The 23,616-nt window shown below is 37.5% G+C and overlaps 1 protein-coding gene across 2 annotated transcripts; it reads left to right on the top strand.

Moving 5' to 3' along the window:
- Nucleotides 1–577: 577 nt before the first annotated feature.
- On the top strand, nucleotides 578–22,787 carry DDX6_3 (putative ATP-dependent RNA helicase ddx6). 2 transcript variants are annotated; one of them, XM_051214554.1, is made up of 12 exons: nucleotides 578–644; nucleotides 687–728; nucleotides 765–860; nucleotides 895–980; nucleotides 1,019–1,127; nucleotides 7,091–7,317; nucleotides 8,419–8,482; nucleotides 9,622–9,723; nucleotides 10,595–10,747; nucleotides 17,465–17,713; nucleotides 19,811–20,252; nucleotides 22,226–22,787. In XM_051214554.1, exons 1-12 carry the CDS (start codon nucleotides 627–629, stop codon nucleotides 22,447–22,449), a joined length of 1,812 nt encoding a protein of 603 aa, XP_051067743.1. In that variant the 5' UTR covers nucleotides 578–626; the 3' UTR covers nucleotides 22,450–22,787. The 2 variants fall into 2 exon arrangements, with proteins under 2 accessions (XP_051067743.1, XP_035588185.2); XM_035732266.2 differs by having other exon boundaries at nucleotides 687–860; nucleotides 22,226–22,551.
- Nucleotides 22,788–23,616: the final 829 nt, after the last annotated feature.

Here is a 23,616-nt window from a genome sequence, read left to right as displayed (position 1 = left end):
TTTTCAATAGTGGCCAGAAATTTGATTCTTATTTGACCGTATGATGATTTTAACGAAATATACAAACTCCGTGGCCTGTATAGAATTATCGATTAAGTTCACATTATTGAATAACCAAATAATTTAGGAAAAACACGAAATTTGTTGTTGGACATAATTTTATTTGCGCATTCATCAGCGCAAACAGATAATGAAAAGAATGAGACGAACTGAATAGGGCAAGCGTGTCAATTCCAATTTAAAAGCGTAACAAGTGATGAACAAAACAGGTGATAAACGCACTTCCATAAAAACAATTCAGGGATTACTGACAAAGCGAAAACAAGCGTGGATACTGATCCAAAAAAAATAAATCAAATTTTATTTTCAAAAACTAGAACAACCCCATATAGGCGTGACACAATACTCACCGCTTAAACTCTAGGAGGTTGTAAATTATATTTGTATTTCTTTTAACTTTCTATCATTTATTTAAACGAAATAATTCACATAGAGAGATACTATTCCTTCTGAGTTCAGAATTTTTTCTTAGCTCATTTTTCAGGGTTTATCTTTTTCAACATAACTTTACTGGCCTTGCTCATTAATGGCGCAATGTTGGAGAGTCTCTCTTTTGGCCTCAAGTAATGGGTGACGTTATCGAGGTACCTGGTTGTCTTGTTCCTTTGCGCTTACCTTCTCTATAGATTTCTCTTTCTGACTCAACGGATGATTCTTCCGATGAGCAGGTATATTAACTTACTACAAAATCCGAATCCGTTTAGGATGAGTCAGAGAATGAATTTACTGGTCAATTTAAACTTGAAAAAGCCAAAGGAAATATTGAATGCAACAGCGACTCATTCGATGAGGATACTGAGGTAGGCCATATTTTTGTTGGCCGATTTCCGTTAGACATGTCCTATATGTTTTGAATTATGGACCTCATCAGGACCACACAAAGTCTGTTGTCTTCGCTGTGGACATCTTTTCGGCTATTCGTATGTCAAATCAACTCATTTTAATTTTTACTTTCTAGGTGCGTCATGAAATGGTTCAAGGCTGTTGGAAAGAAAGCTAAGTGCCCTCAGTGCAATGCGAAAGCTAATCGACGTGACGTTCGAGTACTTTACTGTAAAAACTTAAAGGTGAGTAAAAATTTTCCGATATATAGATAATGGTCTCCACAACCATATACTGACATATATAATAGTCCTTTAAGGGCTGGAAGATTTAGTTTTAGCACATTAACACCGTGTATACTTATATTTCTATGCGAGCTTAATCTCAAGTGAAATATAGACTTCACTTTGGATTTCATAGTTTTTTTAGACACGGCCTTTATCCCTTAATATAACTCCGAGTCTACGATCAATCAGCAGAAACCATAACTTTATACTTTGGGTAATTTCTGTCCCTTAAACACTGCTTAAGTGCCTCGAAATACCTGATTTATCGTAGGTTACCATTCTCCTTTGTCATCACCGTTAAGAATAAGAGGATTTCGCCTTCCAGATAAACATGGCTGTTATGTCTTTTGCTTTGTCAGTTATCACATGACTTAATTGTCAATTAGAACACCGCATCATGTGACTTCGGCACTGCGCCAAACCATTGATGTGTTAACCAGCACGAACAGTCAACTCAGAGTCCTGATTGGTTCTTCTCGCCTAGCCCTGTCCTTTTGAGTCCAGAAAGCAATCTCAGCTTCCATTGTATGAATCATATATTTCAGACATACTCAGTTTATACAAACAAATCGGACGGCATCATACCGTAAAATAGAAAGTAACAATTGTACAAGATCAAGTCAAAAGTGGTTGTACGAGAGACTGTAACTAGTAACCCGACCGTAGCTGCTACCTTGACGCGGTGGTCGGGCTTGCCTATCGTGATGACCCAACCGAGCTATATTGGCTGGAACATATGTTCCTGTGGGTTTTACCATGCCAGGTAGTTCGATTGGAGAACGGTAAGACTAAAAGCAGCAACTCAAGGTCTGAGGGCGAAGTCGCACTGCTGACTGTAGAGGAGTGTGACATCAGTAAGGTGTTTCCCTCGGACAACCAGCATCTGCAGCGGTGCTGCCTTCTCACGAGGAAGGACGGGGTTAAAAAAGGTCGACCCTAAAAATGTCACACCTCACCTTACCTCACAGATTTCTGTCTCCGACGGTAAGGCCCTTTGAAGGACGAAGCTAACACATTAAAAACCTCCCACGAGAAGGCCGTGCGCTACCGGCCTCAAGCAGTTGTCCCTTGGACTCTGCGGTCACACTCCCAGGTCGTTAAGGCCAACCTTAATCCAACTTCCTTTTCAAGTTCCTCAAGAAATACCCTTCCACGGTGTGGGCAGCCGGGAAGTGACATCAGCCCTCATACCCGTAACAGCACACGAGACCAAGTTGGTCACACACAAGTCCTTCCTACACCTCCTAATACCTCTCTTATCTCCACGACTAATCCTTCTCACGTCCCTTTATCACCTCGCACCACTAGGGCGAACGATTCGAGTACGCGTAACGTTATTCCTGGTCTCCTGAAACCGCGCTCTAAACTACACGTAGGAGCTTTCAACATCCAAACACTGTGTCAAATAGGACAACGGGCTTCCTTAGCTAGGACTTTAGAATCCCCCGCCATCGATGTGTGCTGCGTCTCCGAAATGCACATACAGGATCCGAGTAGCGTCATTCATTCGGCATCACCATGTCAAAATAAAGAACCAACTCGATTCACACTTCGTGTATCTGGAAGCCCTGGTGTTGCTTCTTGTGGCCTCGCCGGCGTAGGTATAGCATTGAGTCCTAGGGCAGAACTAGCTGTCTTAGACTGGATCCCAGTAGACAGTCGTTTGTACGCTGTCCGACTAGACGGGACAGTAAGGGTTTGGAAAGATAGGGACACTCGTCGTTGCCTCTTCGTCGTCTCCGCCTATTCTCCCACTTACTGCAGCTCAGATGATGTAAAAGACGAGTTTTACATAAAGCTTTCCGACCTTCTCCGAAAAGCTAGGCGCTCTGATGTAGTAATAGTGGCTGGTTACTTTAATGCTCAAGTAGGTAAACTAAGCGGAACGGAAAGACACCTGAGTGGATCCTATAGCGTCGTGACTCAAAGAACAGATAATGGCGACTGTCTGTTGCAGCTATGCTCAGATAACCGCCTCTTTCTTGCAAATACGAACTTTAAGCATAAGGAAAACATCTTTTAACATGGCGACCCCGCAATTCGTCCCAACGTTAGACCCGAATGGATCACATCGCTATCAGCCACCGATGGAGGGGCTCGATAGAAAACTGTCGCTCATTCTGGAGCACATGCTTAGACTCAGATCATGCTCTAGTGCGAGCGCGTATGTGCCTGCGTCTTACTGGACGTAGGAAAGACGCAGCAAGGAAACCTCTTAGGGTCCTGCTTAATGATAGTCAAGCTAAGAGTATATTTCAGGAACAACTAGGAAAACAGTTAGGCAGCTATGTATGTGATGCCCACCCCGAGGCAGCATGGAATGATATCCGAAATTCGGCGAGACTCTAATTTAAGGACGACCTTTGAACGAATCTTAAATGACCTTGACAATTATTAGCCAATCAGAAGAAAGTTAGTATAAGGTGAAAATATATTATATGAAAGTAATGAATTACAGTGGATATTCTTCTTTTACATGATTTAAAAACTTGTTAAAGTTTGATTAAGGTTCAGAGGTTCTGAATTCACAATGCATATGGAATAGAAACTCGTCCATTGGGTTAGGGTTAGGTTTACGGGTAAGGTTAGGGTTAGTTGAGGGTTAATGTTTAGGGTTAAGGTTTAGGGTTAAGGTTAGGGTTAGTTGAGGGTTTAGGGTTAGGGCTAGGTGAGGGTTAGGGTTAAGGTTAGGGTTAGTTGAGGGTTAGGGTTAGGTGAGGGTTAGGGTTAGGATGCTAACATACGAGTTTTTAAATCATGTAAAAGAAGAATATCCACTGTAATTCATTACTTTCTTTTAATATATTTTTACTTTATGCTGTCTTCTTATTGACTAATAATTGAAATTGCTCAAACGCTTCTGATTGGCTCGTCCCTAAATTAAAGTCTCGCCGTCCCATCTATTGTAACCTCTCGTTAATCACCTACTCTCTAAAATCCACTGTGAACCAATCGTATGTTAGCACCGCGTGTTGAACTTGGCTCCGTGACCTTGAAATCGCTCGAACGCTTCTGATTGGCTCGTCCCGAAATTCTGTGAAAACAGCAGTGACACTGCATCTCAGTAGCATCTACCGCACTGATAGATGCTTGAAAACTCATTCCATCTGGCTCTGAACATAACGAAGAGCGGAGTTAGCTTAAGCGCAAGTTGACAAGAAGCCTGCGCAATGATCGTGAACAGTGGAGGGTAGCGAAAGCAAGAGAGATGGAAAAGGCAGCGGCAATAGGTAATAGCAGATAGTTGCTCAGACTCTTTAGGGAAACCGGTATTCGGAACCCGGTTGTTAGCGAAACTATCTCAGAAAAAGATGGACATACTACTCATTCTCAATCCATGGGCAGAACACTTTAGGGATCAGTTCATTTGGCCTTCAGCCACACTTCGGTTTCCCACGATCTCTAGTCAACCTGAATGACAAGTTAATGTAGGTCCTCCGTCTCTTTACGAAGTTGAAAAGCTATAGGAAATCTGAAGCGAGGGAGAGCAGCAGGCCCTGACAGATTTACTCCTGAGATCTTTAAGGATGGTGGTTTAGTATTAACAGTGAGATTAACTGAGGTCTTAGGTAGAATTTAGGAACTGGACGTAATCCCATCTGACTGGTCTCAATCACTGATTGTGCCAGTCTATAATAAAGGACAAAAGTCCTCTTGTGACAATCACAGAGGAATCAGTTTGACTAATATAGTGTCGAAAATATTAGCTTCAATAATACTTCGACGCCTAACCAAAGCTCGTAAAGAACAGACCAAAGAAAATCAGGCTGGTTTTCGACCTGGACGTGGTTGTATAGACCAGATATTGACACTTCGTCAGGTTCTAGAACTCACACACATTGAGACGCCCCATAATTGTAGTATTTCTCGACCTTAAGGCAGCATTCGACTCTGTTTATCGTGAGGTTCTATGGCAGTGTTTGTCACTGAAAGGAGTACCAAAGAAGTACATTACCTTATACAGATTCTCTACTCGAACACAACTGGTAGAGTGAGAGCTTATGACGAACTGTCATCAGAATTGATTACCTTAAGTGGTGTTCGTCAGGGCTACCCACTCTCTCCATTCTTGTTCAACTTTGTCGTCGACGTACTTTCAGAAATAACACTTTCCTCGTCTAACTTTCCAGGGGTTAAACTTCTACCGGGAGGTTCACTTGTTGACTTAGAATATGATGATGACATAGTTTTATTTGGTGAAGACGCTGACAAAATGCAGAGTCTTCTGACCACTCTAAGCAACAATGCAAGCATGTTCGGGATGCGATTCTCCCCCAAGAAATGCGAAATGTTGATTCAGGATTGGGTTGCATTGACACCCGAACTAATGATAGGGAGTGAAGTAATTGAACGTGTCGATCGCTTCACTTATCTTGGAAGTCTCATCAGCCCTTGTGGTCTGGTGTGTGACGAAATCTCAGCACGGATACAGAAGGCTCGACTAGCTTTTACCAACTTGCGTCATTTATGGCGTTGGCGAGATATCCGTCTATCAACCAAAGGATGTGTTTACTGCGCAGCAGTTCATTCCGTCCTACTTTATGGCAGTGAAACATGGCCGGTAAGAGAAGAGGATATTCGTAGGTTACTAGTATTAGATCATAGGTGTCTTGGAAATATTCCTCGTATATCCTGGGACCATCGAGTAAGTAACACAGTTGTTAGGAAACGGGTACTAGGTAAGGATGGCAAATCAATTGATGACGTAGTGAAACTTCATCAGTTGAGATGGCTGGGACACGTGTTACGTATGCCCAACAACCGACTTCCTCGACGTGCGATGTTCAGTGGTATAGGAGTAGGTTGGAAGAAAGCTAGGGGCGGCCAGACCAAAACATGGCACAAGTCCATGAAGTCACTGACAAGTGAACTGAGTCATGTTGGTAGGTGTAGACTACCTGGTTGGGGACCGCGAGATGATAGCAACCGATGGTTAGAGACCCTGAACGATATGGCTCAAAATCGTTTGCAATGGCGCAGGTGCATCCACCCTTTGTGTTCTCCCAGATTCTAATCTTCTGAATTCTTCATGTCCTTTTCTTTTTTATCTTTCCAAATTTATTTCGCTGGATTATACTCCTTGAATAACATCTTCAAACCCTAATTTTTCTGCTTACAGCTTATAATTTTACTACATCTAGCACTACGGGATTTGAATCGACCACTGCATCTCTGTGCTAATGTAGTGTGGCAACTCGAACTGATGTACGTACGTACGAACTTCTACGTTGTTGCTGACTGACTGTTACTAGTAATTTCGGAATGATTATGAATAGTAAATCGTATAATAGTAGTCAGTAGGTCAAATGGAAGCTTATAATAAAAATAATGTGAATATACATATAATATAACTATTATTCATTAAGGGTATATGTGATAATAGTCCATAAATAATTCCTAGCAGTTACCATTCATTTGTTCTTCGTTAAGATATAACAACATTCCTGTGGATTCTGATTGACTGAGTTAATGGCAGCTGATATTTACGTCGACTAAACTTTCTTAATAATCGTCGTAATTAGTAGTGCTCTTTAAAACTAGCTCAGCTTTATTCCCGACATTTTATGATCTAACTTTTCCTACACTGCCCTTAATAAGTGTATCTATAGGCAAAATAACATAAAGTTTGTTTGTTACTTTGTGTATTTATCGGTTAACATTTCATGGTACATCTAACCTAACTATTGTTTTGTCAATTAACAGTGTTAATTCACTTAATTGATATTGTATATTGTTCGCGTTCTAAGTAATCGTGAATACTTTAAATACCTTTGAATATCTAAAAGTAACAGAAATTTCTGGAGCTTACGACATTGCCTACTTACTCCTATGCATTTTACGTATAGGCATTCACAGTTCTGAAATTCATGTTCCACATCTATTCATTGTTTTAATAACCATATAAATTGAGAAACGTTTAGGTTTTGGATACAACTGACCGAGACAGAGCCTTGGCTGAACTTGAGCGTGAAAAGCGAGGGCGACAGAAAGCAGAACAGGAAGCTGCAGAATTTAAAGCAAGATGTGATCTTCTCCATGCAGAGGTACTTCAACTTCGCGATGAGCTTCAGACTACCACGGGACATCACAAGGTCCAGTCATCTCGTTTGCAAAATACTAGTGAAGTTCCAAATCATAAAGCGTCAAGGTAAGTCAATTCTATTCGTACTTCTTGAATTATCGAACCTATTACCTTAATTTGACCATTTTCTTCTACTGTATTTTTTAAGCTCAGATAATCTTGTCGATTAATCGTCTCGATAAGACAATAATCTATGGACGACCTTTAAGCGACGCTACGTTGATCTTGAATGTCCACGTACTTACTAGGTAATAAATTAGCTTGAAGAATCAGGATTAAGATTTACATGTGGATGTTAGGGTTAGGGATTAGATTTGGGTTTTTTATCACGAACTGACACTAGCGATGATGTCAAAATGCTAGTTAGCCAAATGGATAGATGAATTTCGCGTAAGAACCCAAGACCGGTTATCTTAAATCTGATTGGTTTGCCCATAAATTATTGTCTCGCCATTGTCTCTAACTGCCCATAGTTCATATTTTGAGCACAATGTTCTGCCACATGCTCCTGTGAATTGTAGTTTTAGATTGTCTCGTCACTGCATTTGCTTTGTTTATTCCCTCAATTTTAGCAGATATATTACTTGTGCTTGAGTAATCGTAGTTTTACCATTTTTACTTCGTTTGGTTTTTATCTTTGTATTTCCTCCATATAAAAGATAAAATGTATTCATTCACGTAATCTTTTAAAAATGCCTTATTACTGAAAGTTGTGAAATGTAAAGAAAGTCAGTGTAAATTATTTCTATACCTAACATACGAGAAACTGATTGGGTATTGCCCTGCCAACTATGAACAATGTAGCACCTAACAAAAATATGTATTGGCCCAATTCGTCACATTTCATAGCGACACACTTGAAGTGGATTAACGCAGTGTTAACTAATGGAGTTCAAATGGTAATAAAAGTATGAAAAGATTAAACACACGGAGTCTAGTTAGGAAATAAAAAGTATGAATGTAGTAGTAAAACTCAATATTTAAGCAGAGTAACAAAATAAATGCATTACAAAATTGTAACTAAATTTCAATGACTTCATTGACCGGTTTCATATATTTATCTAACCTCCACTAGCTCTTTTTGTTAATTAGCTTTACATAAGTGTATCCTAATTTTCTTAAAATGTAATAAAGCAATTCTATATCTCTTCCCATAATATCTTTTAGCTCAGATGGTTCAACTGATTTTGACGGTCAGTATACATTAGTGAACACTTTACTGATCTCAGTCGTAAGTTATTTCGATATTTAATGTTGTTTTTCATCTAGTTTCAATTCATTCCGCTGTAATAATATACCTATACTAATCTAAACAACTGTTGAACGACGTTATAATTTCTAAACTTGTCAGCATTTGTTCGTTATTTTAAAAACAAATGTGTATAAAAGTTGGTCGGGGAAAATTCTAACTTTTTTAGTTTATATGTTGTCTGGACATCTATATTGTAGTGGCGTAAAGACCTCAAGTCGAATTATCCTTTGTTATTATCAATGTGAGAACGTACCTAATAGTGTTACCGTATGAATATCTTGATATTTTGTTATGGTCGCAACATCCCAACATGTCCTGATGCGAACATTTAAATATTACTGGATGTCCAGGGCGCTTAAAATGGATGCCTTTCGCTATGTTAGACTGTGTAACTTTTAGAGAATGTTTACTTCTATTCAATCTCTTACATGTAGAATTCCACATAATTACTGATTATTTCTGCATTTTTTCCACCTCAGGTTTCGAAAATTCTTTTGAGTTATTCTAGTTTTCGTAGTTTTTACTTAACCATTCATGTCATATAGTTAGTGTTATTATTTACATCATGAATTCTGATTACTTAACTAAATACATTTATTTTGCCAATTACTGCTTCCTGTTTATTTATGCCAGCATATATTTAAGTTATCGTTTTCACCACCGAGAATCTTAGCTTTTCCTTACTAAATGATCAACCGTATGAGTGGTCGTTAAGTTTTGTTTGGTAAAAAATCATCTAATTCGTTTGTTTAAAGAATCTGCTACTTTTTGATTCTCAGTGGTCGTCTAACTAATATCAAACCGTGATGTTAACTTTCTCCAAAATGGTTAGTTAAAGAAGCTTGCGTATTAGTTATTCTTAAAACAATTAATTGTTCATGCAAGTGGTTATTATTTGGAAATTTTGGTTCTAGGGTGTTCTTTTGACTGATGAGTATCATCGTTATAGTTTTACAAAAGTAATTTCCTATTTATAGATATTTTCATATCTTCAATACTAGATACGTATCTTTTTGTTCATTTTGACCCATAACATTCTGAATGCAGTCTTCTAGTTTTTACATTTTATTTACCAATAATTTTCTGTTCATAAATCTTCATTGTTTCTGTCATTTCAGGGCGGAAATTGTCGTGTTATGGCATCGTGTGACTACTTAAATACCTTGTGTGTTTCACAGTCTTCAACTAACCCAATATTTCGAGGATTCGGAATACGTAAGGTTAGTGTAGTTAGGTGCATGGTAATCACTTCAGATTATTCAGTTTGTTGTGTTTCGTACATTACCTAACTTCAGTTGATCACTCAATTTATCGGGGATAGTTAACAAATTGAGTACTCTTACTACATTTATATAGTAGAGTTTGAAGCAAATAATCTTGTGTTCATGCTCCACTTAAAATTCACTAATATTCACTAGAGCGTTGACAAATACAATTGCTATGTCCAAAATAAGACCTGATAGGTGTCTCAAATCCCACTGCCAACATAATTTAATCATCATAAAAATGCAATTAATAATAGATATTAGTACAATTAACAGTAGAGTCTAAGACATACTGTTGATACACTTTTTGCAGATAATTAGTACACAGCTCAACTGGTCATTGGGTAGGTTGAGATCCCAAAACTCAGTTTAATTTGACAATAAGGACACAAATATTAGTAAGAAGCGACTAATAGTCATAAGTTTCGGCTACAAAATAAGTTAACATATACAACTAATGACTCAATACACTGCCTTCTCTAAAACAATTTTCTCTCATTAAGTTTATTTCCCCAGGTGAAACTAACAAATTCATTTTGTATTGTTTGTTTGGATCTGCCCACTGACGTTTAGGAATGTGATTGATCAGCCTCCTGTTGACATATGTGCATCCTATGCGGATTACCTCTATATTTCCTTAAGTCACGGGCATTATAAGCAGAGATGGATGGTGTCTAACAATGGAATTCAAGACGTGTTTCATCCTGGCTTCCACTACTAGCCAACACCCGTCTCTGTTTATCATTCATTGAATGTCTATTTCTATTACTATTATATATTTATTCTATTTTAAATGCAAATCGCTTTTAATGTATTTTTTCATCAGGTGAATAGTTCTGAACAAAGATTAATAAAATATGTACACTTGCATACACAACCGATTCGTGACTTAGCATTTCATCCAGAAGCGCATGATGGTATTATTGCAAGCGCAAGCTTAGATAAAACTTTACGTCTTACTAGTTTATTAAATGATTCGGTGAGTTTAATTTCTTTGTGCTGTTATTTTTGTATTACCAGTTGTGCTTAATCTAATCACGGGTTAAATGTGTAACGTAAATTATCGTTTACTGACAACAAAGTGTTAAAGATCACATATTCATGGTAAATTTTGACTAAAAAGACTTACCATAAGAAATATTATTTCAATTTCTTTACAAGTGTCAGAGTAGTAAAGTAAAATGCTTCTCATAATTAAATTATTCAGATTAAACAGTGTTAGACTTGTACTGCTTGAATATCTGGGCTACCTGTTTCTGCCATCTAATTATTTCAAAAAATTATCTGTTTTTTCATTTTGTTTTAACTTCTCATTATGTCCGTTAATTGCATAACCTAGACAGGCGCTTTTATGAAAAGCCTACGACCCTTCGCTGCACAAGTTACAAAAAAGTACTATAATAGACATCGTGGTGGTTGGTAATATACGTTGAAGAGAGTGAACATTAATCGTATGTCTTCAGGGTCGATCAAACAATAGAAAGAGGTGTGGCGGTGATGTGGCTACATTTGTAAACGTGAACTGGTGTCGATCTTCGTTTGTGTGTTTCAAGTTTTCAAATGACTTTATCGACTGTCTAACTCTAAGATGTTGTCCAAAACATATGAATAAATACAAATATTTTTATGTTACCAATATCTACGTGAGTCCAGACTGCACATCATCTGCGCTATCTGTTTTCGCTGATGAATTCACTGTTACTGTTACTGATTTCAGTGTTTCACTTTCAGTTGTATATGGTGATTTCAATTCATGTGACTGTAGCTTCCTTACGTCACTAGGTCACCAAAATGTAGTAGATTTTCCTACTCGTTTGGATGTTCATTTAGACTTCGTTTTCATTATTGATGTGGGTATATATGTGACTCGTAAACGTGCTCCATTGTCTAGCTCGGATCACTGTACAATTCGTGTTCTACCTAAAGTATATGGAAAGCATGGGAAGAGTAAACTCTTACATCAAACTAAGAAAGTCAAATATAGGAATTTTTCAGAAGAAAATATCCGAAATCTGAAAAACATGTTTCGTACGACTAACTGGGAATTATTTACAGATGACTCACTGGAAAACACTACTGATGTTATCACTTGTCACCTTAAATTCTGTTTTGATATTTGTTGTCCCACTGGAACCATTTTTGTAAGTTTTGATCGACTTACATATTCACAAGTAAAACGACTACGGAGGGTGAACGAAAGAATGTACAAGGAGAAAAATTCTAATGAAGTTCTTAAGCTGAATGGTCTGATAAACTTAGAGATTAGACGTTTCAACTCTATGTTTACTCAAAAACTCTTGTCTTGCAAAAGCTCTCCAAGTATGTGGAAACCCTTTGAAGAACTTACAGGTGACAGACAGATTAGGAGCGATAACCAGCTGAATGTTTGTGACTTGAATGAGTCTTTTGTACGCCAGTCATCTGATGTGATGCTCTCTTTATCCACAGGTTTAAATAATAGCTGTAATCCTAGTTTCACTGAAACTGATGTTCGAAGATGTCTCCAGTCACTTAATCCATCCCGATGTTTGGGACCTGATGGTATCCCAAACCTCTTTTTAAAAAAAATGTACTGACGTCCTATATTATCCGTTCACAACCATCTTTAACAGATCCTTCTCATCTAATCTCATTCTGAAAATGTGGAGTAAGATGGAGATAATCTCTGTACCCAAGAAAGTATCTGGTGATAAGAATGTGAAATTTAGACCTATTGCAATAACTTCACCCTTCCTCAAAACAATGGAAAAAATATTAATACTTCCATTTCAGCCTGCGATAAAACAGCATATTGATCCGTATCAGTTTGCTTACAGATGCAAAAGAAGCACCTTAGATGCTGTTGCTGTTCTGCATCACAATATAGTGTTCAGCTTGGAAAAGGGAAAGAAGTATGTTCGATGTGCTTTTCTGGACTATACTTCAGTTTTTGATTCTATACCAAGACAACGTTTACTTAACAAGTTAATCAGCGTCAATACTGACAGCTGAATAACCAACTGGTTATGTTCGTACCTCTCTGGAAAGGAACAGTACACTGTATTTGGAGGAAAGTGTTCAGAGTCTCTACTGTCTGATGCAGGTGTACCACAAGGAGCTGTTCTTTCACCTCTTCTTTTCTCTTTTTTTCTGCATGATCTGCTATTTTCCACAGAAAACACTTTTGTGAAATATGCGGATGATCTCACTGTATGTATGCTTATCTCTTCCTCTTTACATCCCATAGAAATGAATGAGTTTTTGTCTTATCAGTCAGTCATTAACAACGTAGAAGTTCGTACGTACGTACATCAGTTCGAGTTGCCACACTACATTAGCACAGAGATGCAGTGGTCGATTCAAATCCCGTAGTGCTAGATGTAGTAAAATTATAAGCTGTAAGCAGAAAAATTAGGGTTTGAAGATGTTATTCAAGGAGTATAATCCAGCGAAATAAATTTGGAAAGATAAAAAAGAAAAGGACATGAAGAATTCAGAAGATTAGAATCTGGGAGAACACAAAGGGTGGATGCACCTGCGCCATTGCAAACGATTTTGAGCCATATCGTTCAGGGTCTCTAACCATCGGTTGCTATCATCTCGCGGTCCCCAACCAGGTAGTCTACACCTACCAACATGACTCAGTTCACTTGTCAGTGACTTCATGGACTTGTGCCATGTTTTGGTCTGGCCGCCCCTAGCTTTCTTCCAACCTACTCCTATACCACTGAACATCGCACGTCGAGGAAGTCGGTTGTTGGGCATACGTAACACGTGTCCCAGCCATCTCAACTGATGAAGTTTCACTACGTCATCAATTGATTTGCCATCCTTACCTAGTACCCGTTTCCTAACAACTGTGTTACTTACTCGATGGTCCCAGGATATACGAGGAATATTTCCAAGACACCTATGATCTAATACTAGTAACCTACGAATATCCTCTTCTCTTACCGGCCATGTTTCACTGCCATAAAGTAGGACGGAATGAACTGCTGCGCAGTAAACACATCCTTTGGTTGATAGACGGATATCTCGCCAACGCCATAAATGACGCAAGTTGGTAAAAGCTAGTCGAGCCTTCTGTATCCGTGCTGAGATTTCGTCACACACCAGACCACAAGGGCTGATGAGACTTCCAAGATAAGTGAAGCGATCGACACGTTCAATTACTTCACTCCCTATCATTAGTTCGGGTGTCAATGCAACCCAATCCTGAATCAACATTTCGCATTTCTTGGGGGAGAATCGCATCCCGAACATGCTTGCATTGTTGCTTAGAGTGGTCAGAAGACTCTGCATTTTGTCAGCGTCTTCACCAAATAAAACTATGTCATCATCATATTCTAAGTCAACAAGTGAACCTCCCGGTAGAAGTTTAACCCCTGGAAAGTTAGACGAGGAAAGTGTTATTTCTGAAAGTACGTCGACGACAAAGTTGAACAAGAATGGAGAGAGTGGGTAGCCCTGACGAACACCACTTAAGGTAATCAATTCTGATGACAGTTCGTCATAAGCTCTCACTCTACCAGTTGTGTTCGAGTAGAGAATCTGTATAAGGTAATGTACTTCTTTGGTACTCCTTTCAGTGACAAACACTGCCATAGAACCTCACGATAAACAGAGTCGAATGCCGCCTTTTGTCTCGTATTGATTGTTGGTCTGTTGGTAATGTTCGTCTACTTAATCCTTCAAAATGTCAAGCTGTTAACTCTAGCATGAGACATGAATGGAATCTAAACATCATTTTGAGATCCCATAATGCTTGTAGCATTGGAGACTCTTTGATAAACACAGCGTTGAAGGTCAATTATCTTGGTGTCACCTTTTCCTCTAATCACTCTTGTTCTTCCCACGTCTCATTGTTATCGAAGGTTTTCCGTCTGACTTACTACATAAAGAGATCGCATGCTCTTGGGATTACTCGTCATCTACTCCTACAATTTGTCAATTCTTGCATATTACCTGTTATTCTTTACTGTTCTCCATTATTCTTTCACGGGCTTTTGAGAAAAGACTTTGCTGTATTGCGGAGAGTAGTGAAGGCAGTTAGCAAGGTGTGTAGCGAATCTTTCGAAGTCATAATTAATATGGTTGTGGATAGACATCTTAAGTCATGCAAACTCCTGGCAGGTGTTATTTTATCAGATACTAACCATCCCCTTCACTCTTATCTTTCTCCTTGTATGTCTTCTGGTAGAACGAGACGTAATTACATTAAAATCCATGCACGCAAACAAAAGTATAAAAGTACTATAATACCTTGCCTAGCAAATATACTCTGTGACGAACAAGTTGTTAGAGTTAACCTAGTCAATAACCTGCATTCTTAACATGTCTCTAACTTTAAAAGTTGCACAGTTTTTTCGGGTTTTTTCTTTCAAACCTTTTTTTTGTATTTGCCACTGTTTTTTTGCGTAAGTAACTTGTTAAAATACCCTGTGCCGAGAATTCTATATTGTACCAAAATATAATATTGAATAAAGTCATTAATAATAATAATATATTTTCGCTCATGATACAGATAATTATCGATCCACTTTCTGGATAAGATATCAAGCTGATAGCTGAATGGGTACTGCTGATGATAGGTTTTGAGTACTATGTAAAATATGTAAATAAGCCATTTGGTCCCATTGATCAACGTGATCGTTTCATGCACAAATATAACCTCGTTGAGCTATACGCTCTGGGGTTAGAATCCGTTAAAAAAGGACAGCGTAGTTACAGCAGTACCGTATATTGGCCCACTCTTGCTCTGAGTCATTTGGGACAATCCTAACTCGTTGATTAGTATCCTCCAGACAAACTCATCTGTCCTGAGAGACTTCATAATGTATAGCAAAATTGATTTAACAGATAAAGATACATCCATAGAGTCATTGGCCACTAAAATCTCGGTTCATGCTAACTTCCCTGTTGTGATCTACGAGACAGTTGTAATCAGTTATTGGAGGCCTCATGCACCATGTCCCAAAAGTTCTCCCAGTGTTGTCGGGGTTCTAATATTGTTTCATCGTTTTTATTCTTCCATCTTTCATTACTTCTATTAGCATAAATAAGTATGGCATAATTTTGTAGCAGATTGTAAGAAATCGGCTTGTAGATCACTTACTGCCCAATCAATTAAGACTTGATCGTTAGGCCCAGTTCTTGGGCGTCGTATCAAATACAATGCTTAAGAAGAAACTAGCAAGTGAAAACACTTGACTATCTAGCAGAAACTGTACCATATTGATTCAGAAAGAATGGAAAAGTCACTCATTCTCATAGTTTCCTTTAATACTTTGTAGTGTAGAAATAAAATTTGACCATTCAGTTCCAAACAAACACGTCAACAATATTCGTTAATTAGTATTGTAGAATACTTGAAGAAAGTAACTAAATTACGCTGATGAGAATTAGAAACTATGCCTTAACTGACTATTGATTTAAAACTTTTCTGAGATACTATCGTTTACTTCCGAGTAAAATAAACATTCAGATTAAAAGTGGAAAGAAATAGTAAACTGGCTGGAAGTAAAATGGTATGTAAGATAAATTAAGCTGGTCAATAAGGCGCCTTTCAGTAATTCGGTAATTGCCAGCGTAAGACCCGTCACAAATGTTCATCTGTCCGGATATCACTCATATTATCAAAACTAGAGAGTAAATTGATACAGTAAGTAGCAGAGAAGAAAAAGATCTAGTCAATCACATCGGAAATCTAAGCACAAGAAATACAATGCAAATGAGGTCGAACATTGACAAATTAGAAATGATACTTTGTCCAAGATTCAAACGAATGTGGAAAATAAATACAACACTACTGCTTTATGTTTATCTAGTCCTTAGTACTAATCGAATTCTATAGGTCCTCGTAATGAGTCATCGCACCTGGACCTTTGATTATAGTATTTAATATTTATGACAGGGAAACACCGTTAAAACTTGCCTTTTCATTGTAACAGAGGTTCACTTAGGTTCATATGCCATTAATTTCTTCAGGAACCCGAAAGATCAATGATCACCACTGATACACGATAAAAAATTTCCTAAATGAAAGCGGGTGTAGACACACTTTCGTATGCAAGCATTTCGAAAGGTAGAGTGAACCTCCCCCCTCGCGCCCCCATCTCCAGTCGTACTTGGGAGCTTAACGTTTCCTAAATTATTCATCTAAAATTTCCAAAGAATCTTAGAAAATAATACAAACTCTGATCATATTATTTTGTGTGAGGACGGATCACGGGTTAACTCGAGGAAGCTGTAAGAGGCTCAGAAGGAGCCAGAGATATTCCATCCAATCACCTTTTGCAAGAATATTCTAGAATTCTTACATGTAGCTTCCTGATTGGACAATGCTAACAACCCTCTGTATACGGATTGGAGGACTGTAATGATGATTTCGTTCTTACTAAAAACTATAAATACCTGACAGTTTTGTACTATGATTGACACTGTCTGGAATAACATTCCTTTCACTAGTCTTCTGTCTTCTCATTGCGACTTGGAAAGGTTCTGGAGTTCTAGTGCTCAAGTTATACGCGGTATATCAAGAAAACAACCATCTAGATATAACATTTTGATTCTGTATAAACTAGCCACTTGTTACAACGTGAAGACAGTATTGTAATAATCGTGTTCACATATTCATCTAGCTAAGTATCACAATTTACAGTGTTTCAACTTTTTTCAAACCTACGGATAGACAACATTTCTTTTTCACTAACTTCAGATTGTTCAAACTTACCATTGTCCAGTGGGAATATGGAGTTGTTGTTGGGCTGGAGATTCGAATCGTTTATTCGCTGGCTGTGCAAATGGTTCAATAATGTTATATGATATACGTGTGACTACCGGTCCAATAGATGTTTTCTATGTACCAAATAACGATGCACCGGTTTTGGGATTGCAGTATTTATCACCCACCGTGGATCAAAATATTTCCAGCTCTGGAGGTTTATTGGTTGGTCAGTTGAATAAAGTAAGTAATGTAAATGTATTCAAAGTATTGCATGAAAAAGCTTTCTGTAAAACAATTATTAGATATTAACTTTCTTCATAGGGATGTTATCGAGCAAACAAGTTTAAATCGATACTCTTAATTTAGTGGTCAAGTTGAATTATAATTTGAGTCGGATTGGAGATATTAAATAATCTAGAAATCCAGAGTTATACTATCACTAAGATTAGTGATTTTTACAAATCTGAGATGTACAAGCCGGTTAATTTACATGGAATTTATTTTCAAATCCCAGGTGAATTTATGTACCGAACCCACGAAAATCCCTGTAAATTAACCGAATTCTTCTAAATGAAATGATATCCAGAAAATACTGGTAAAATAGCACAACTATCTCAGATACCCAGTTTCATTCTGGTTCTCTCAGTAATTTCGTTTATGTATAACCAAAATAAAGTTCTTGACTTTACCAATCTTTTACTGATAAGTTTTCATTTAAATATCCAATATCTCTAGTTACATAAAAGATACATTGGATATTATACCAAAGATATGTATTCTCTATACCTATTACACCTGATCTTTAGTGTGTATCTCGATAGAGTTGTATACAAAAAGAAAAATACCTTACTTCATTATGGCTGTGTTCCGCATTAATCGTGTAATACTCTAAATAAAGTATATCTTTACTTGAACTAAGTATAATTACCATTTTAAGAAAATCATGGAAAGTAGACATCTTGCCGAAATTTTGGCTCATAGTCATTTGAAATGACACTTAATAGTCATAAAAAAGGCGGATAACAGTATTAAAATCGAATTCTTTAATATCACATGGGTTTTGTGGATATTATAGTAATTTCACTGGTTAAGATCATGAATCAGTTGAAGCTAGACCACAATGGAAAACCCATCCAGTGCTTCCAGGTTTTCGATGGTGGTCTAGCTCCAACTGACTCATGATCAAATTCTTTACTTGTCAAATACAACTTGAATCATTTGTTCTGAGTACTGAATCAGTTCCCTTACTTTTTTAGAAAAAGGTGTGAAGTTAATCGCTTATTTAGTTGTTATGGTTTTTTTTTCCATACTTATCAACATCACATTGTCGATAAATTTTATCCGATTATAAAGTATAGATTAAAATGCTAATTTTCTTTCCATCTTAAACAAATAAAACTATTTAGATGATATCGGCTAATCACCTTTGTTTCTCCGGTATATTTACTAATTACTGAATATTGCATACAGCAAGACAATCCCCACCTCATTCCATGAAATGTTACTTTCTTTTAATGACAATACTTTTAGTGTAATTTTTGACAGATAAAGTGATGGGTTATGAGCCCGTTTTATATTATAAATTGGCCGATCGAATGCTGTTCTTTAGAGAATTCGTAATTATATCCACTGTTGGCTATCCAAAGAACTGAATTGTTGAAAAAAACATCCCTATTGAACTGCAATCAACTGACGATACAACTGACTCTCAAACATAATGTTTTGTTTTGATAAAAATGAGACATAAATGTGCAAAATATGAGTGTTTAATTGCCATTCAATGCATAACCGATTATACAATGCCGTGTTTTTAAACGACTGCTCTGCTTATCAGTTAGCGCTTGTTTTTCTAGCGATTACAGCATTCGATTACCAACCACATTTATTCCATAACCCCCACAGTTTTAGTTTTGACATTAGTCACATCTCTTGTGCAAATGGTGATTAATGGTATTCGACTACTTAGTTATCAATAAGTAGATTAGACTAAATAGCAAAAATACCTTCGAAAGTCAGATTTTTCTATCGTTGGATGTAATCCATTATAATAAAAATACTAGTTTCTTTGATTTTTATGAATGATCTATCAACACCTAGTGTTTAATCTTACCACTTCATCAATCATTTCAATAAGTAAATTAATTGATGGGTTTTATGTAAAATTCATATGCATTACTTTAAGTCATCCATTGAATTTGTATGTCTTAGTACAATACATTGTCTTACGATTAGTTACTTTATAGAATTGTCATTTTACTAGCTAAAAGTAGTTCTCCACGAATTTCTACAATCTTCTATTATTGATTTCATTGTTTTCATATTTGGTTTTGTCCATAGGTCACATTTATGTCTGAGAGTTCTGTAAATCCTATAGCTATACAACAAACAACTAACCAAGAACGAATAGAATCTGCTGATGGCATTGCTCCGATTGATAATTCAGAAAATCCTGCTTCACCTGATCTTCTTCAAGATAATAGCACGTCTCGTTCATCGAATTGGCTAGGAAATGTACCTTCTTATAAACCCCATAATCTCCCTCTAGAAGGTAGTTTGGTTTCATTAAGTGCACTTCCACAAGGACGTCAGTTTTTAGCTTCCTACAGACCATCCCAACGACTACCTCGTGTAAGACATTTGTTGGCGGAATTACAATCTGAAACTTCACCTATAGCTGAAACGGCTTACTCCTGTAGAGAAATACACAACTTTTGGGCAGGAAATCGAATGAAAAAGCTGACTCGTGCTAAACTATTTGTTGGACCTTCAAAAGAATCAGGTTTGTAACTAAGCTATATTTAGGTAGAAATTCGTTCCATTTATTACATGTTAAGCCAGTCTGAAACTGATACTTAGTGTTATGTCTTAACAGGAATAGCTAGCGTATTAGGACTTTCTGTTACGTCATGTTAAATGCTATTTACGAACGATCGGGGTTTCTTCTAATACGGCCCTACGAACGGGAACGTAAATAGACCAGATGTTTTCTGCACTAAAACGCTTTAATTTTAAGCATCTATTCAATAAAAGAGGAAACGGTACCTATTGAAAAACTTTATATTCCTTACAGAAGTCAAAAATTAAAAAGAAAAAACTTTGTTTTTACGGTAACAATAATAAAGATCAGTTCTATGAGCGGCTGCAACCAATCATAGCGATGTGCCCAAGAAAGGATCTCACCATCCTCATGGGAGACCTAAACGCCGAAGTCTGAATAGACAACACAGGATATGAAGATATCATGGGACGATAGAGGCTAACTGGAGGAAAAGGACGAGAATGGTGACACATTTGAAAATTTATATGCATCCAATAAAATGATTATAGGCGGCATAATATTCCCTCACAAACGCATACTCAAAGCTATATGGGTCTCACTGGATCACACTACATAGAAACAGATCGATCATATTTGCATCACTAAAAAATTCACAAGGTTAATGGAGGGTTCACTACAGCCTCCCCATGAGATACTAACAAACTTAACGAATTCAAGATAACTCTCGACAACAGATTCCAAGCCTTACAGGACCTACTGAAGAAAAAAAGAGCTACGATGGAGCATAACTGGAAAGGGATCAAAAAAGCACTGACTTCAACGTGTCAGGAGGTGCTGGGTCGCAAGAAGCATCATCGTAAGGAATGGATCTCCATCAAAACCCCAGACAAGATTCAAGAAAGGAAGAACAAGAAGACAGCAATTGACAACAGCCGAACAAGAGCAGAAAAAGTCAAGGCACAAGCTGAATACATAGAAGCAAACAAGAGAGTAAAGAGGAGCATTAAAGCAAACAAGCAGAAACATGTGGAAGAGACAGCAACGACAGCGCATAAAGCTGGAAGAGAAGAGAATATGAAACAACTATATGACAAGACGAAGAAACTGACAGGGAAATATAGTAAACCAGACAGACCAGTCAAGGACCAAGAAGGGAAGACAATCACCTAGATTCAAGAATAGGGGAACGGATGAGTAGAATACTTCGAGGAGCTCTTGAATAGACCAGCTCCATTGAAACCGCTGGACATCGAAGCAACACACACAGATCTTCCTACAAATGTCACTCCATCAACGATGGGAGAAATCAGCATAACCGTCAAATAAATCAACATTTGGAAAACAGCAGGACCTGACAATATATCAGCTGAAACCGGACATAGAACCAACCGCCAGTATACTCCACGTCCTATTCAGGAAGATTTAGGAGAAACAACAGGTGCTACTGACAGACTGGAAAGAAGGACACCTCATCAACATTTTTAAAAATCTTTCTTACTCATTGCTATCACCAAATAATAATTTTATGGAGTTCTCAGTTTTATATTTATTTTCAGAATTGGGATTGGTGGAGATCGCACTAATTTTAATTGTTGAATTCATGAGTTATTCTAAGGCTAACCACTATTGAAAACCTGGAAGCGTTGAACGGCCGTTTCGTTTTAGTGTGGGACTCTTCAGCAGTGCGCACCCACGATCCCGCATGCGGGACTGAAATACAGGACTTTCGGTCTCGCCCGCTAATGCTTAACCCTTAAACCACTAAGCCGGCATCCAACATTGTTAATTTCTAACTTTAATCGATCGCTGATCTTGCACAACCCTTCATCCATTGTCTTCGAAGGGTAACTGTCACACTCGGCACGGATTAGACTCCACTGATCTAGCTTAGGTCGAATCATGAATTTTACTGTTAAAATTATGTTTATTTTACATTTTTAACTTTTATAACCTGTGATAACTTTGGTTTTTAGGACTTATCGCTGTGGCTGGCAATGAAGATGTCAATGGTGCTTTGATATGGAGGTGCTCTGATGGCACACAAATGCAAGTCTTACAACCTCCTGAAACCACTGCTGATAATCCTATCTTGGATGTATGTCCAATCTTTTTCTCATCGACTCAAAGTCATTATTTAACATTACTTACTGACCGAATGCTTCATTTTTACATGTGGCGTACCCAAAATTCATACTGAAATTTTCTCAAGTGTAAATATGTACATACTGCAACCTAGATCATTCTGACTATTATTTTTTTTACCTAAAACAATAAATTTGAAACATAGTTTCACAGATCACTGTTGGCATCTTCATCAGTTTCGAGACTAAAGGAAAAATTTTGGGTCTTTCTATCATATTCTTCAATAGGTAACCGACATTCAAACTGCCTACTGTCGACACTGTCGAAAACCTTATTCCGATATTTGATGAAAAGAACACAAAGCTCTTTTAAATATTTAAATAATTTAGCTGCAGCATTAATAATGGTACCTTGTTAACACGACCTGTTAATCATAAAATAACTCATTCGTCGTCCTGAGTTCCCGTTTTGAATTCGGTTGCAGATATCGTCTGAAAAAAACGATAGAATAATGACATTCTTATTTCGAAACTGCATAGATCCATTCTTTTAGTCTCTGAAAGACGCTTCATAGGCGAATATTGATTAAATAAACGGTTGGCCTACTCCATTAAAAGCGGAAATCCATTATTGCCAATATATTTGTTCTGAGAGGACATAGAGCTACCAACAATGATTAGCGTTCCTCAAAGCTGTTTACAAGCGAAATGCTGATGTTTAACCATAGTTGACCTGAAAGTTGCATCAGTCTAGACTTAGTTAACAACTGATAGCCATCAATATCCGTTATCATGCGAAAATCACATTTAAGAGTTGCTTAGTACCTAGGCGTAATAATCACGTTAAATGTCTAGTTGAATGTGCTCAGTGAAGCATTCTTAACAAGTTACGACTGAGTACACTGTGCTCCTGATCCCTCATAACAACTAGTCAGCTTAGGTCACATACCTCTCGATACATCGACTATCTTCTAAGGTTATCTTCAAACTTCTTTATTTTTGTGTTGGCTGGGTCTGGGATCCTAGATTTTAAAGATCTTACGTACAACAGAGCTGTCAAGATGTAAATATCTGTGATATCCTCGATGATAATCCTGATATGATCTGGTACACCTAACGACAAACTGTGAGTCTCTTCTTTGTCGCGATACTATATTTAGATCTTCTTACATATTGCAATGCTATTTTTCGTTCCTGGACTTTCCTCATATATCTGTAAGGGTTTTGTAGTGTTAGAATTCGGAGTTGAAGATATTAGGAACACCCTAGTTTACTAAAATCGA

The sequence above is a fragment of the Schistosoma haematobium genome, chromosome 2, assembly GCF_000699445.3.
Source record: "Schistosoma haematobium chromosome 2, whole genome shotgun sequence".
Taxonomy (NCBI): Eukaryota; Metazoa; Platyhelminthes; class Trematoda; order Strigeidida; family Schistosomatidae; genus Schistosoma; species Schistosoma haematobium.
This window is presented reverse-complemented; position numbering and strand designations above follow the sequence as displayed.